The sequence below is a fragment of the Xiphias gladius genome, chromosome 23 (assembly GCF_016859285.1).
Source record: "Xiphias gladius isolate SHS-SW01 ecotype Sanya breed wild chromosome 23, ASM1685928v1, whole genome shotgun sequence".
Lineage (NCBI taxonomy): Eukaryota > Metazoa > Chordata > Actinopteri > Istiophoriformes > Xiphiidae > Xiphias > Xiphias gladius.
Genome location: NC_053422.1, coordinates 23,129,716 through 23,144,830, shown reverse-complemented (window position 1 = coordinate 23,144,830; position 15,115 = coordinate 23,129,716). Strand labels below are relative to the sequence as shown.

The following is a 15,115-nucleotide window of genomic DNA, read 5'->3' as shown; positions in this document are numbered from 1 at the left end:
TAGGTCGTGATCAGACAAAACTTTGCCAGCGAAGTAATCAACTCTACTATTAGACAAACATTGCTGTTTCCATTACATGATTCATTCCCAGTGAAATTAATTCAAGACAGAGGTTGCTACTTATTATGACTCATTCTGGATGAATTTGGGTCATTAAGAAGTATTTCAGGTTAAAATCATTTCCACAAGTAGATTTTGTGTAAACTGGTTTATATTGGCTAATCTGTCAATAGCTCACTGTTTGCAAATGCATTCCCTGATAGCTAAGTACCTGAAAGCCCAATTGTGTAGAAACTTGTCCCTACTTCTATATTTTTTCTTTCAGAATTCAATCTGAAGTGATACTCTGCCGTTTTCTTTACAGACAGCCATTCTCCACCACGCCGTACTGCTGTCAGATCTCTGAGATCTGGCAGAAACACTCACTGCCACCGTGAGAGTGTGTGTGTGTGTGTGTGTGTGTGTGTGTGTGTGTACGAGCTCAGTGTTGGGTGGAGGCAGGTCAAGGACGGTCCAGATTAAACAGTTGTCGTACGCTGTGTGAGAACCACCGTAATCCCGAACACAGACACTGACTGATTCAGAATAGAGTCATGTTGTCTGTCAGTGTGTGAGGATGAAGGACTATTGATCTGCTGTTCCAATCCTCATGAGGAAATCCTGTAGAACAATGTAGACCTCTGACTGCAGTGTTTCTTAGTGCTGTAAATGACAAAAAAACCAAACAAACTGTCCCTTCACACCTTGACTAGTCATTTGCAGTAAATTGAGTTAGCGTTCTCACACTGGACGAGGATAGACGAGTGTAAGGGCATCAGTGCTGGTAATCTGACCGAGAAGCTTGATAAATATGCCTCTGTGTGTGTGTGTGTGTGTGTGTGTGTGTGTGTGTGTGTGTGTGTGTGTGTGTGTGTGTGTGAGACCCGTCAACTGTCAGAGGCATGCTGATTAGAGGGCTGATCAGGTCATGTGTCACTGGGTCATTGAACAAACCCTCAGGGGTTTTACAGAGACGTCCTGTTCACTGTTCCTCTCTGCGAGGAAATCCTATCATGATGATTCACTGATACATAATTAGACAATCAGACTTGTTGCTGCGGCCATGTCCTGCTCAGTGTGTTCTGAATGGTCTCTGCAGCTTGTGAGTGTTTGTTCTTTTTTTTATCTATCTATTTTTTTTTTTTTCCCCAGCCTGAGTGAAAGTTGAGTCTTGCTATTGACAGTCCTAAGGGAGGGACTGAAGCAATCACATGCGGACTTGCTTTTGTTTGCTTCAGCTGCCATCAGGTACATCTAAGTCTGCAAAAAACAATTTTGTGTCGATTTTATACCATAAAACAAAATGCATCAAAAACTAATTTCTAGAAACTCAGTATATCAGTAGATTCTACTGATTATTATTATTATTATTATTATTATTATTATTATTATTATTATAACAAACAATTGAAACTATGATTGTTCAGTCTTGTACTTTTTCCTGCTGAGTATTAAAGGAGCACTCCACTCTAGAGGGCATTTCACAAAGCAAATTATGTTGTTGGTTGCATTATGGGTAATGTAGGAACTAGTGTTTTTGGAGATCAACCCACACCGGGAACTAAAAGTCAGGATATCTCGGCCTCTGCTGCTTTAATTGCTGGAGGACTCCTTTTATAATTGGAGGACTTGGTAAGTGTAGGCGTTCGTACATTTAAACCTGGACCTTGAACTGTCTGGAAATGCACGCTTGAATTTGTCCATCGTGCAGGTGCCCGTTGGCATGAAAGGAAGAATGAGCGTATATTTGTTGGACGGAAGTGTAATGCAACTCTACCTTTTAATTTCTTGTGGGGATAGAGATGATAAGAAGTTAAATTTTTGATTTTAAGTCCAAATGTCTGTGGACGAAAGCCTCCCTCAGTACTGACTTTTGGATTTTCGGTTTGCAAAAGTTTTGATTTAGAACTTCCTGCGTGTGTGGAAGAAGTTTCACTCTCCTGCAGCTCCAGCTGACGATTTAGGCCCATAAGTTGAGTATTTTTGCCCTTTTGCCTGCAGCATTAATGCAGTGGTTTTCCAAGAATTTTGCAGTATTTTGTTTGTTTCATCTGTGGTCAAAGGTACGGAATTGAAAATACGTGGATGAACAGATGAAAGCCGTCGTGACATCTGGATGTTCTTTGCTGTCTTTTGCATATCAGATTTTGAGCAGCTGTGGTTTGTTCCTGCAGCCTTTCAAACAGAGTTAACTTACTGAATTTTTTATGAATTTGTCAGGTTGAACTTAGCTCATGAAATGAAATCACATCTGCACATATACAAGAACGCATATGTTTTAAGGTCTTTTGACCGTCCATTACCATCAAACTTCAACCATGCCCACTTCAAGCCTAAGGAGAATCCTGCTGACGCGAAACACAGCAGTGAGCACCATGCCCCATATTTTGTCAAATCTGACCCCACAGTATGTGAAATATTCAGAAAACGAGCCAACAAGAGAAAAATTGTTGCAGCATACATTTAGTCTGCTCATTGAAATTTTATAAAAGTCACAACGGAGCAATGAGATGCATCACTCATGTGTTGATGCTCTATAAAAGCCTCAGTTTCAAGTTATTAGGTTGTCGTCCATTAAGTTAAACTCTTCGAATCAACTGCGCGTGTGCGTCCTGTTGTGTCAACACACACACACACACACACACACTTCCCAATGTGGCAGGCTCAAGGCAGGAGTATGATTACAGGGCTATTTACATTACAACATAGAGCGACAGAGAAAGGGGGCGAGAGATTGGCAAAAACAGAGAGAGAAGATGGTTTCCAGATGTGAGGTGGAATTCAGAGCTACAGACCGACTCCCCTCCTCCTCTGCACAGAGACACAGAGAGATCTGGATCAGCCTGTGCATGTTGTAATGGAGAGAATAGGAGACGGAGAGAAACCACAAAACAGAGGAGAAGGAAAAGGCGTTGCACTGCAGGGGTGAGCGAGAGGAACTCGGCCAGCAGAGGGAAAAGAGGACTGGAGATGAGGAAGGGGATGGAAGGAATACAGAAAGAGGATGAGGGGGAAGAAAAGCAGGGCCTCTTGGTTGACCACAAGTCCAGAAATCCAAATTGAATTTCAGCTCGGTGGAGGTTGCTCTGGTGTTGGTGAGCAACAAATCTACCAAAATTAAAAACTTTGCAGAGCTCTTTTCCAAAATACCACGCTTTACTCCCCATGTGTTGGCTCTTGTTCTCGTGAGGGTTTTATCTGAGGTTGTTTCTGGTGTCTTTATAAACTATATTACATCTATCATAGGGTATGGTAAGACAGGTATAAGCACCGCACAAGCACAAGAGGGCCCTGAATTGTCCAGCAAAAAATAAAGGACATTGCTCAACACATTAGCACGACACAATGCATCATCCAACAACGCATTGCACTGGCCAATCGAAAATGTCAGCAGCTTATTTCTGATGTCTTCCCTCACAATTGTCCAAATGAAAGATAATATGACTGAGATTTTAAAAGACACACACACAAAAACTAGTGAAAAACAGCCATCACGACTTCTGAGAGCATGTCCTGTTTGAAGACATCAAATAGGTAAAGATATTCAATTTACAAAGATTAAAAAAGCAGAAATTCCTCACATTTAAGATGTAACCAGTGCATATTTGGCATTTTTTGATTGTTTAAATGATTGTTGTTGAAAATTGCTGATTAATTTTCTGTTTAATTGACTAATTATTGGATACAAGGTATCCAAAACAGTTACCATTTTTTTCACAATCTTTTTTTCAAAAAATATTTTTTATGAAATACAATGTATACTTTCAATGTATGAAAAGGTTTACAAGAAATATATAAAGTTGTTTGTAACGTGTTTTATCTTAACCTTATTTCTCTTGTAAAGCTTTTATATTTATGAAAGTCCCTGCACACAACAGCAGAGGTCCAATCAGCCAGAGGGACTGAAAATACCTATGTAAACTTTACAACATTTCAGTCATCCTTTCAAGTCGTACTTTGCGGAGATGCTCGGAACATTATATTGAATATTTGGATTTTGATTTCTGATCTTTTTTAAGTCACATGACTAACTGCTGGACTATAACCAGAAACAACATCAGATTACCCTTTTAGATGAAGGCAAGCTAGCCAAATATGTTTGGGGAATAAAACATGGTATCTAATAGCAGAGCTTTACGACTTGTTTAATTTTGATGGACTGAAACTCTCACTGGCCTCCGCCTTGCTGTGTGTGTTTTATCAAAGTTAGAAACTGTCACCCTCTTGATCTCTCTCTCTCTCTCTCTCTCTCTCAGTGGGTCCAGACTCAGAGCCATTTCAGGAAATACCAACATTCCCGTTTTTTTTCTTCGAAGGGAAACTGACCGACATTCCTCTTGGCTCTATAAACAGAAAGCTGTATGATTGATACATGCATATACACATCTATACACACACACACGTACATATACAAATATCATGGAGAATTGCGTAATGCACTTGGATCTGTTTCATCATGTCAGCGTTGAGAAATCCATACACACTCGTACACAGAGTCATTAAATAGTTGTGTTTTGAAAAACTCTTCCCGTTGATCTTTGGGAGCGGCCAGGTGTTTCATACACTGAAATGGGGGGAGGTCATAAATCTCCCTCCACAGGGGTGTATTTAGATTCCTTGGCCAAAGACTTGGAGCTGAGTTCATTTTACCACTTGAAGAGAAGAGCAACACGCCTGGATTGGATGTGCTGTGACTGATGCCAGAAAAGAGACAGACTCCACTTGCATAATGAAGCTGCGCCAATCAAGAATGTTATAGTAACAATGGATGAAATCACTATGTGTCATGTGAAAGCGGTCGCTCATGGTGACAGACCTACAGGTAATTATTACCCGACTCTGTGGCTCCAATCAGCTGTACACAGCTTTTTAAGCACCCTTCCGATCACTGCTCTGGTTGTATGGCCCGCAGCCTTAGTGTTGTGGTTCACCCTCACCGCTCTCATCACCGTTGTTTCCCACCAGAGCCTCCCCTGCACACCGCCCGCCCAGCACCAAATGACAAAGTGTCAGCAACTAAGTAGTAAACATGGCAAAGCATTTATCAGCTAAAGAGCCAGATATTTCCTACAGGAGTAGTGGAGAGTGAATGAGAGAGTCAGTATTGGACTTGAGTTAGGTGGCCACAGGAACCAAAACCTGTTACCTGCTTTAACAGTTGTGTGAATATTTAAATAGTTGGATATTGTTTTGTCAGTTCCCTAACTGATTAATCCACCAGCTGTTTGCCTCATTTGGTAGGGTTGCTGCATACCTATTCAATATACCTTTGTCCGTAATTTCTGTCTTTGTATCTTTAGTGTCTTTGTATCTGGATGGTAAAAAATGTGGGAAGATGATACATTTTGGTTCTATTGAGAAAACAAACCTAATAGTAGCACACTGATTGACCTTATGTCTCAGTTATGTCAGACTGTGCGTGTTTGTGTTTATAAAGGCTTCTACATAAGAGAGTGCAGATCCTGACCTTTTTTACTCTTGTATATAATCATGCTGGAATTTTGAGGGCATCGTAGATTTCTCATTCAATATGAGTGGTTCATCTCATTACATTACCCCTAAAACTCTACTGTCTACACTCACTAGCATGTCATCCATCTGTTGTGCATTGCTCAAACCTGTGCTTCTCTGCTTTCTCCACTGTCTAGCAGACGAGTGCCAACTTAACCTGTCTGATTTTTTTTAAGCTGATTTTACGTGAGAGGGAGCAGACTGGGTGTGCTACATTTCTTTTGATCTTGAAGCTCTTCGTTTTCAGAATATTCATGTTTTCTCATCATAAATTTCACTCTCAACTCTGTCAGTCTGTTATAAAAATCAATACATATTACAACAAAGAAAAATCCTCCTTTCTGCAGCATCTAGAGAAAAAATTCTAACTAATAAACTCTCTCTCTTATTGGAATGTATAAAAGAGAACATGTGCACCAAGTAGAGTTATGTGATTGATTTGTTAAATTTCCTGAGTGTCTGACATCCTTCTGTAGCAAAGACGGAGAAATTCAGGATGGGAAATTCCAGGATCCTGGTTCCTGGTATTAATCTCAAGCAGAACTGCGGCAGCACTGAAAGTATTGGTGGAAACATTTATTAACACATACATTAAAATGGTGGAAATCCTCTGTCAACAGTACTTTAGCCTCAGAGGGTCCTTCTTGATGGTTTATTGGCAATGTCATGCGGTAGACACGTCAATAGTGAGCAGTGTGTGTGTGTGTGTGTGTGTGTGTGTGTGTGTGTGTGTGTGTGTGAGAGAGTTTTTCAATCCCAGCATACCAACACTGATCTTAGCGACAGTCTGTTTGTGTACTATGGTGTTGAAGTGGAGCTGTTGAGCTCTTGAGCTGATACAGTCATTGTTTACACTGAAACACACACACACACACACACACACACACACACACACACCCACACACTTTAGTGACTTGGACAGATCACATCAATTTCAACATGTTTGAAATGAAAAATTAATCACAGCCTACATTCAGTCTGAGCACGTAAGGATTGAGAAATTGCCACCACTGTTCTGTGAACGGTCTGATGATTCATGTGATTTGGATGTTTTCATCACTTTCTTGGGCCAGTTCTCATGCAGCTGCCTCAACACTACGATGATACTTTCCGTATTTGTGTGATAGGATTCAGTTCAGGTCCTTTTGGATGAGGTAGCATTTTTCCAAGAAGTATAAACTTTCACTTGAAATCTCACAAATTCTCAGACTGTTGAAACATATAAAGACATGCCTTGTCATAGATAATATTTCTTAAAAAAAAGTCTGGTTGCTTTTAACTATATTGATCCAATAGTGATCATTTAAGTAAACTGGGCAGCTAGCTAAAATTGACTCCTCTTGATTGTGTATGTCTGAGAGGATCTAGCAGCAGGGAATCTCAGGATCAACCCTCATTTCACCTCATAGCCTCACACACTTAAGCACTTGGAGCTGTAGTTAGATAAGCTCCCTGCTTATCGTGATTAGCTGCGACAGGCTGTTGCGCGACCGCACGTCCCCAACTGTGACAGATAGAATGATTAACATGAGGCTCTATGTTTCTGTGTAAGCATTTTGAAGGACAGTGGCTTGCAGGAGTTGACCAATTCAGTGTTCTTTTTTCAGCTTAATATACAGTGTGACATGGCAAAATCTGATAATAAAGAGACACTTTTAATACACTGTTTTCTCTTTTATTCAACATTAATATTTGCTGGTAGTGGTGCAATACTGTTCATGCTTTGCAGATGCATTAGAAATCCATCATGGAGGTCCCATCACGAGCATCTGTCAACTGAGAAAAATTGATGCTGTCATCACTAAGTGCTGATATTGATTAATTTAAAAAAAAAAAAAATGCAAATCCATTATATGACAGCAAAACAGGACAGTGTACCATATACTGAATGGATCCCTAATACTTCCACCATCTAATGTTTCTGTATGGATTACAACCTGATGCCCTTTAAAGGAATATTTCAACATTTTGGGAAATGCACATAATCACTTTCTTCCAAGAGTGTATATATACACATATCTGCCCACCAGCACCTCTAAAATTCATTAATTAACATGTTATACCTTGCTAATGTAGGCCGAACACAATCACAATATAAATGGTCCTGGAAGTTCTTCTTGGCCAGGCTAGTAAGTTTTTGGAGTGTTGTTGTCACCATTATGTTGCTAGGAAGTCACCGCACCCTCCAAGAAATAGTCGGGGATGTAACTCCCCATAAAACCACATCTTGTCTTTTTCACATTTCTGTTTGTGTACGAATTAACAAATTAATTAGTGAGATTTAGTAGTGCAGGTATGACACTTTTGTTACCGCCTCTGGAAAGAGCCAGGCTAGCCGATTCCTTGTGTGTCCAGTCTTTTTTAAGATTAGCTAATCACCTCCTGGCTCTAGCTTCATATTTATTGGGCAGAAAAGAGAGTGGTGACTCCAAACTCTCGAAAAGAAAAAAATAGTAGTATCTCCCGAGTATCTCTCCAAGCTTTGTCTTATTTATCATCAGGAGAGGAATTTATCCATTTGGGACAGCATCTTTCATTGTCAGAATTAAATCTGCGGATTATACATTTAACTGCACATTTTACAGCAATTACAGCATAACTTTTTATTACTTACTTTCTTTCTCACTGCATTTTTGTTGCATAGCCATTCGATTTTTTTTTTTTTTTTTTTTTTAGGGGGTTCCCTAACTATTGGTGTTGGCAGATTCCTCCCATTTAAATATTGATGTTTTCATCAAACTAGCATGTTTCTCAAAAAGTTAAAATTTTCCTTCAAGTTGTTTTTTTTCCTATGGCATCACATTGGCTTAAGCTGTCACAGAATAGCCGACCAACTCAATAGAAAGTAAATGCTGAACATCTGAGACCTGCTTCAGGGCCAGCAAGTTCCATTAAAATAGTTGACTTAATATATCCAGCGAAATTAGCAAAATATTGAAAGACCAGTCACAGTGTGGGTGTCGGTCTAGTGAATAAACCCGAATGACCTGATTTAGTAAATTTGTCTTCAAACTTAAGAGCAGCCTAGCATGGGAATAAACTGTTTGTTAAAAACAAAAAAGTGTTTTAGAAGCTGAAACGCACAAGTTAAATTATCAGTCACTGATGTTATGCTAGCTGCTAATCAAGACTAGCTAGCTCGAGGGACAGCTCACTAGAGCTAGCTAGCTACAAGTTGAAATAATTTAAACACCTAATACCTGTATAATAATGTTTCAGTATAAATTATCTCCTCCTACAAAAAGTAAAGATAATTGCTGCTTATAAACCAAAGTGTTGTAGCAGACCAGCCTAAAGTTCAGCTTTCACCTTTATCAGTCCTCCTTTTTTTTTTTTTTCTAGCTAACCGACCAAGTGCCGCCAAGAGCCGCAGTCCTCTTGTTTGGCTGCCAAAGTTACACAACTCAAAAGATTTCTAAAATACATCTATTAATTCTATAAATCTTGTGATTTGACAGTTTCTAAAAGAATTCATTTTGAACACAACTAAACCATCAAGAGAGAAAGAAAATAAGCAAGAGGAGAGACAAGAGTGGAGGATAAGGTCATAAGGGGCAGTCTCTTGTTCCCACTCGCCTCCTCTCTCACTCCTCCCTCTTGATTTTCTTCCCTCCAGCCCTTCCTCTGCAGTATTACCAGTCGTGGTGACTGGGAGGAGAAGAGCGAGGCATGCAGCAGCCACTCAGTCATTTAGTCAATTGTTTTCCTTCTAGCTGAATACGTATTCTCCGAGGACTAGTGCTATACTTCTTCTTGAGGCCAGGATTCTTCCTGTTTTTGAAGACACGTAAAATCCTAATTCATTTGAGAAGGAGATTCCTGTTTTTCTAACTTTATTCCTATAATTTTGAGCTTCTTGTGTGATATTCTCAACCTGCTATAATCCAGCTTTGGCTGCTGTTGTATGTTGACTGCTGGAGTGGTTTAAATTGGCTTGTTGTCCTGCATCTGCTGCTAAATTTTGGAGAAAGTTCTGTCTAAAATTTGACGTTAGTGGAGCACGAAAGGGGGAGGAACCTCACAGGATGGTTTGACTTGGAAGAGAGAGTGATCTTTTGTTTCCTGCATCTTCTCTCTTGCAAAGAGAGAGAAGTCATTGGTTTTCAGGAAGGAAAAGGAGACTGATGTGGGAGAAGACCACAAGGTGTTGGACGTGAAGCTTTCATATTCCACAGACCAGGGGAAAACATCGTTTATTTTGCAAAGAGTGAGAAGCACGTCTTCTATTTTTGGGAAAATAATTTTCTAGTTTTTATTTCAAGTTTTTGCTTCTGTTACAGCATGGCTGGGATGTATGGATGCTTCAAGGGCAGGAAGTAAGTCTCACTCTTAAAAAAAAAAAAAAAAAAATTGTGAAGATTGCGAGATCTTGTTTTGGCACCACACCTGAAAACACACTATTGTTCATCTATATTGCTTCATCAGACTGCCCATTCATGTCATCATGAACATGATCTCCAAATCTCTATGTCAGAGAATGTGGGTGTTATTTGGCTCTTTAAAGCGATTTGTCATATTCAGCACATAACTATATCTTAATAGAGGCCACTAGACTACTAGTAATAGTACTTACAATACAACAAGTTGTATAAATTGTTAACAAGGCACTCTTCTACTGGAACTACTTATTTCACAAGTGGCAATATCGTATTGAACAGACATGACTTCAAAGGGAAATAAAAAATCTTTCTTAGAGTACACTGAATTTGATTTGCATTTTAGGGGTTTTCCCAGGGTTGACTAATCAAATTTTTGTTTCTCTTTGTTTACTGAGACAATTGATGGCTTGTAGTTGGCAGTAACAGTCAGCTGTATGACACAGAACTGATTGACTGAAGTTTACATTGGGAGTGACTGATTTTTCAGAAGAGCCCAGAACTAAACTTGCTTTTTTCAGGTCTTATGCAGGAGAATCTAGTGGATGAACACAATTTCCTGAAAATGTCTCTGGAACAGGATCAAGTCGTATTGTTGCTCAACTGCTAACACGTGATAGCTGTGGATATGAGGTTTTCTCTTCATGTAAATTTGAGTGGATATTTCTTCTCCTGCTGATTGAAGTCCTCAGTGATTTTAGTGCTTTGAATTAGCTAAATATAGGACTCTGGGCTTGGCAGTGCAATTGGACCACAGAGGGTTAGGATAATGAGTGGCTTTAGCTTTTTGACTAAAGTAAAGTATCTTTTTTTGTACCAAAGCTGAATAGATGTGGTGTTGGATGCAATGATACCCCCTTCCACTTTCTTTGTCTTTGTCCTTTCAGTGTCATGACATGCCGACAATACAAGCTTTTATGGCTCACTCAGCAGAGTTGACCTAGACAAACATTTTTTTTGTGTGTGTGAGCGACACAGAGAAAGAAAGTGAATTAAAAGGAGAGAGGATGAGTTGCAAGACAGCTATACACGGATTAAACTAAAGACCCACATCTGTGTTATCCTGGAATTTTATTCATACTGAGACCACGATTAACGTCTTAAACTGGGAATATGCAGAAACTGCCGATATAAAAGAGTTGACAGAGTCAAACTTAAGATTGAGGGTGCCCTCAAATTGAACTCATAAATTCGTAATTTCAGTTTAGGAAGCCAAGCACAAGATATGCTTGACATTTAAGTGGTTGAAGTCCTAAAAACCCTGTTGTTAGGAAACTGGCAAAATGGACATTTCCCTATCATATTTTCAAAAATTGTGAATGATTTTTTTCCTCTGTTTATTTCAACCTTATGTTAAAAATTGACAAAAAAGCAGCCAACAACAAATCTAACTTTAATGGGCTCTGATCACAGCTATCAGAAAAAGTCTACTTACAAAGTCATGAATACCACAACAGATCATTCAAATGGACTCTTAGCTTGACCATGGTAAACACTAAACTGTTTTACCTCTGCTTTGAGACCGTAACTGCTAAAGCAGGGTACAGCAGGCCTGTCAAAGTTAGGATTACACTCTTTACATAATTGGTGTGCATGGCATCAGTAGTGGCTAGTAAGAGCAATACACATCTTACATAGAGTTTGGACAGTGTCTTTTATTTAGCTTTTACAAAGCCAAAAACACAAGTAAAAGCATAAGGAATGGATTTTAACTGTGTGTTTCTAATATAGGCTGCAAATGTTAGCAAACCTGGCTAGCTAGCTTATTACGTAGTTACAGTAGCAATGCTAAAGTAGTGTTACTTCAAAGACCCAGGTGTATATCATTAGCTAACCAAATTACCTTCCCCAGCTGTAGGTTAGGTAGTATTTTCCTACTGGGTCAGTGTTATTATATCAAATGTGTGTATGTAACAATATATAGGTAACAATAGCGGTGTCACTCTCAGAGCCTTTTGTTGTTACAGGTTAAACAAACTATTCTTCAAGGTATATTAACAATAAAAATAATTCTAATCCAGACTTTTTTTAAAAACAGTAAACTGGAGAGAGTTTTCAGCCAACTTGCAGTCACTGTTAGCTTACCGGCTAGCTCCGGCTCATAAAACGAGCCAGCAAAACTGTCAGTTGCTGGCTAAAAATGTGAAGCCTGCTTTTGTGTCCCTCTAGCTTTAATCAGGAACCCACCGTTGAGGAATTTAATAATTTTTAGTGGTAAAACGTTAAAAAATGTCCTGCATGAAAATGGAAAGCTTGACTAGTATAACAACAGTGACTAAAGGTGCAGGGTTTAGTGATGGCTTAATTGCTCACCGAGAGCGCAGTAAAGAGCAGAGCAGAAGGAGTTTTTAACCTCAGTACTAGAGTTGATTTAGTTTATGCAGAAGTCAGGCAGGTTTAGATTCAGGCAAAGAACTGGTGTAAGTAGATGGGAGTCATAAAGTTGAGGACAAGTGTGTGTTCTCACTTTCTCACAGGCCCCATCTTTCCCACTGTTTCCTTGGTCCAACAGCCATTGTGTAACCACAGTAGGTTGAGGTTTTTCAGCAGGAATGGTGATGCAGCTGTGAATGAATGTAGACTGTGCAGAGTGACTGATGAGAGTGTTTGGTCAGTTTCTGTCTTGAGTCCATGTAAGGCTTGTTGCTAAGTGCACAGCCCCATTTCAGACAAGACAGGAAGGGACTGGAGATGGAGGAGAGAATGCGGCGGAGGAAAGAGAGCTGGAAGATGAGAGAAACCCCAAACTCAAAAGAATGGTTTCTAAATTGTAATCAAACCTCAGGGATAAAAGGCTTTTTGGAGCTATTTGGACAATAATGCTATTTTTAACAGTAATTATAAATTTGAAGCTGACTGATAACTTCAGGTTGGTGTAACTATGTTCCAGAGTTCATTTAAGTCCTGTCCTGTCCTGTTCATTTAGGAATAAAGAAAAAAGGGGCTGAGGATCAGGGTTGGGATTTTATGGTGGATTTTGGCAAGATCAATGGAATTTGAGGGATGACAAGATATACGTTTGTTTACGACAATCTTTTCTTAAGCTTGAGTGATTTTTCCCTAGAACTACTCACGCTCTGACTACTTTACCCTCATTGTGTCACAACACTTGTAGTATTAAGACCTTGGTTGTGGCCAATTACTCACTGTTGTTTTACGTTGTTCCAGCTGGATTTTCTACACTACAAATCCAGATTATTACAGTCAGACATGCTGGACTAAGAAGCTAAGCTTTCTTTTCTTACTTATCTGGGAACTCTGAATTTCTTTACAACAGGCGTTCTCTGGTTTTATTTCAGGCACTATATCACTGTTACATGCAAACACTCGACTCTGTAATAGTGTGGTGTCTGTTTTGTTTCCCATTTAACTTCTTTTAATTGCAGATTTAGATGATCCACTTAGACTTGGCATACATTGAACTCAGATCAAACCATATTTTATAAGTCTGTGAAGTCATCCTACTACCTGATTTTCATCCTACTAAACCAGGAGAAGATGTGACAAAGTGATATTGTTCACATTTTGTTTCTAAATCCTAGTAAGTCATATTTTTCAAGCAACAAAGTCTCTCACTCAAATATAAACTAAGGTCATTGCAATATTAACTGGCTATTCCTACATGTGATTACCAAGGCAACTATTGGCACAAATGCACTGGGATTCAAGCAAGCATGGATGTGCTGCTTCATACTGTATGTTAAAGGTCGTTGTAGTTCACTGGCACCTTATGATTCTTGATGGGATTAAATTCTGACTGCTTGAATGCTAAATACAATGCTTGGAATTTCAAGGTTCATGCATCACAGCAAACTAAGTTGGATGTTTTACATTGGATATTGGATGTTTCCCATTTACAAGCAATCCAGGATTCGCTCATAACAGTGAGGTCGAAACCACGTTACTGCAATGTCACAAAAGCTTAATTATAGCCATTTTCAGTATTCAGAATTCAGTATTCAAATGAAGCAACTTGCTGGAAAACCAGTCACATTACAGTTTGAAGGTAAATTTTTATGCAGGACTTGCATTTTCAAAACTTTTTGCCACATAACTGTCTTAGCCTGAAGCTCTGGCCAGCAAAATAGCGTGACACATGGAATTACATTGAGAATTTTTATTTCTAAAAAGTAACATTAGTATAAAATTCCTGCTGATTGCCTGCTTCACAACTTAAAAGCATAGATTATCATTTGCATATCCTTCACTACTGGACCCTTAAATAAATTCTATAAAAAACGAATACTAGTACTGTAAATCTCTCAAATCCTTTTCGCATTTTAAGGCATGGGAAACTTAGATTAACAGCAAAGTTTACTAGAGTTCAGGACTGAAATTTAATGAATAATTTCCTTCTTAGTCACTGACCAAGCAAGCACTGAATGGTTGAATGGGTCAAGAGGAAATACCGCAGTTCTAAAGGCTGTGTTCCCAGTTAGGTATGTGTGTCTTATGATAATGAAACAGAAGGTAAAAAGAATGAAGAAACAGCAGGGGTGGAGGAAATAAAGAAATGTTGGTGTGTAGCTGTGTTATCTGGCCACATTCTTTATATATTTTTCATATCCTTTTATGGCCCTTTGGCTCAAATTGAGCTCCTTTAAGTAATGGAGATGGGTTAGACAATAACAAAAACTTGTGTAAAAGCTTTTTAACATCTGGGGAGAGTAGTGATAGAATGAAAAATGTTTATCCTGTGAAGACAATGCCTTTTTTACATGCTGTTGCCCATTAATATTTTATTAGATAATGTGTAAAGAGACATGTGACAAAATGGCAGAAGGAAACAGCCAGAATGGACCTTGTACAGTGTTCAATAGTGCATCACAGAATGAGCCAGATCCAGGAAGTGCTACAGTATTTTACATGGAAAATTACTAGCAAAGTCTGAAGGTAGGTCTGGTCAATTAAAGGAATTGGACATTTTAGAAAATACACTTATTCACTTTCTCGCCGAGAGTTAGATGAGAAGATCAATGGCACTTTCATGTCGCTATTATAACTAGATCCAGTAGGCAGTTTGCTTAGGCTGGCATTAAGATTGAACTGATGAAAACAGTTAGGGAAATCACTGGCCTGGTCTATCCAAGAAATTGTTTCAGCACATAACTCTAGGGCTGCACAATTTGATTAAAAAGTTATTTTGGGATTATTGTGGGCAAAATTGCAATTTCAATAAAATTTACAAA

The 15,115-nt window shown here is 39.0% G+C and overlaps 1 protein-coding gene across 5 annotated transcripts in view; it reads left to right on the top strand.

Annotated features, from left to right (window-relative positions):
• zgc:66433 (uncharacterized protein LOC321250 homolog) overlaps window positions 1-15,115 on the top strand; it is a 50,083-nt gene that overhangs the window by 565 nt on the left and 34,403 nt on the right. Inside the window, exons 1-2 of one of the 5 annotated variants that reach the window (XM_040119689.1) lie at window positions 9,205-9,757; window positions 9,831-9,866. The exons of 1 other annotated variant lie outside the window; for it this stretch is intronic. In XM_040119689.1, the coding sequence (XP_039975623.1) occupies window positions 9,832-9,866 (35 nt within the window). In that variant the 5' untranslated portion in view covers window positions 9,205-9,757; window position 9,831. Of the gene's footprint in view, window positions 1-9,204; window positions 9,867-12,658; window positions 12,796-15,115 lie in introns of those variants that run through there. 3 more of the 5 variants (XM_040119690.1, XM_040119688.1, XM_040119686.1) reach the window with 3 other exon arrangements.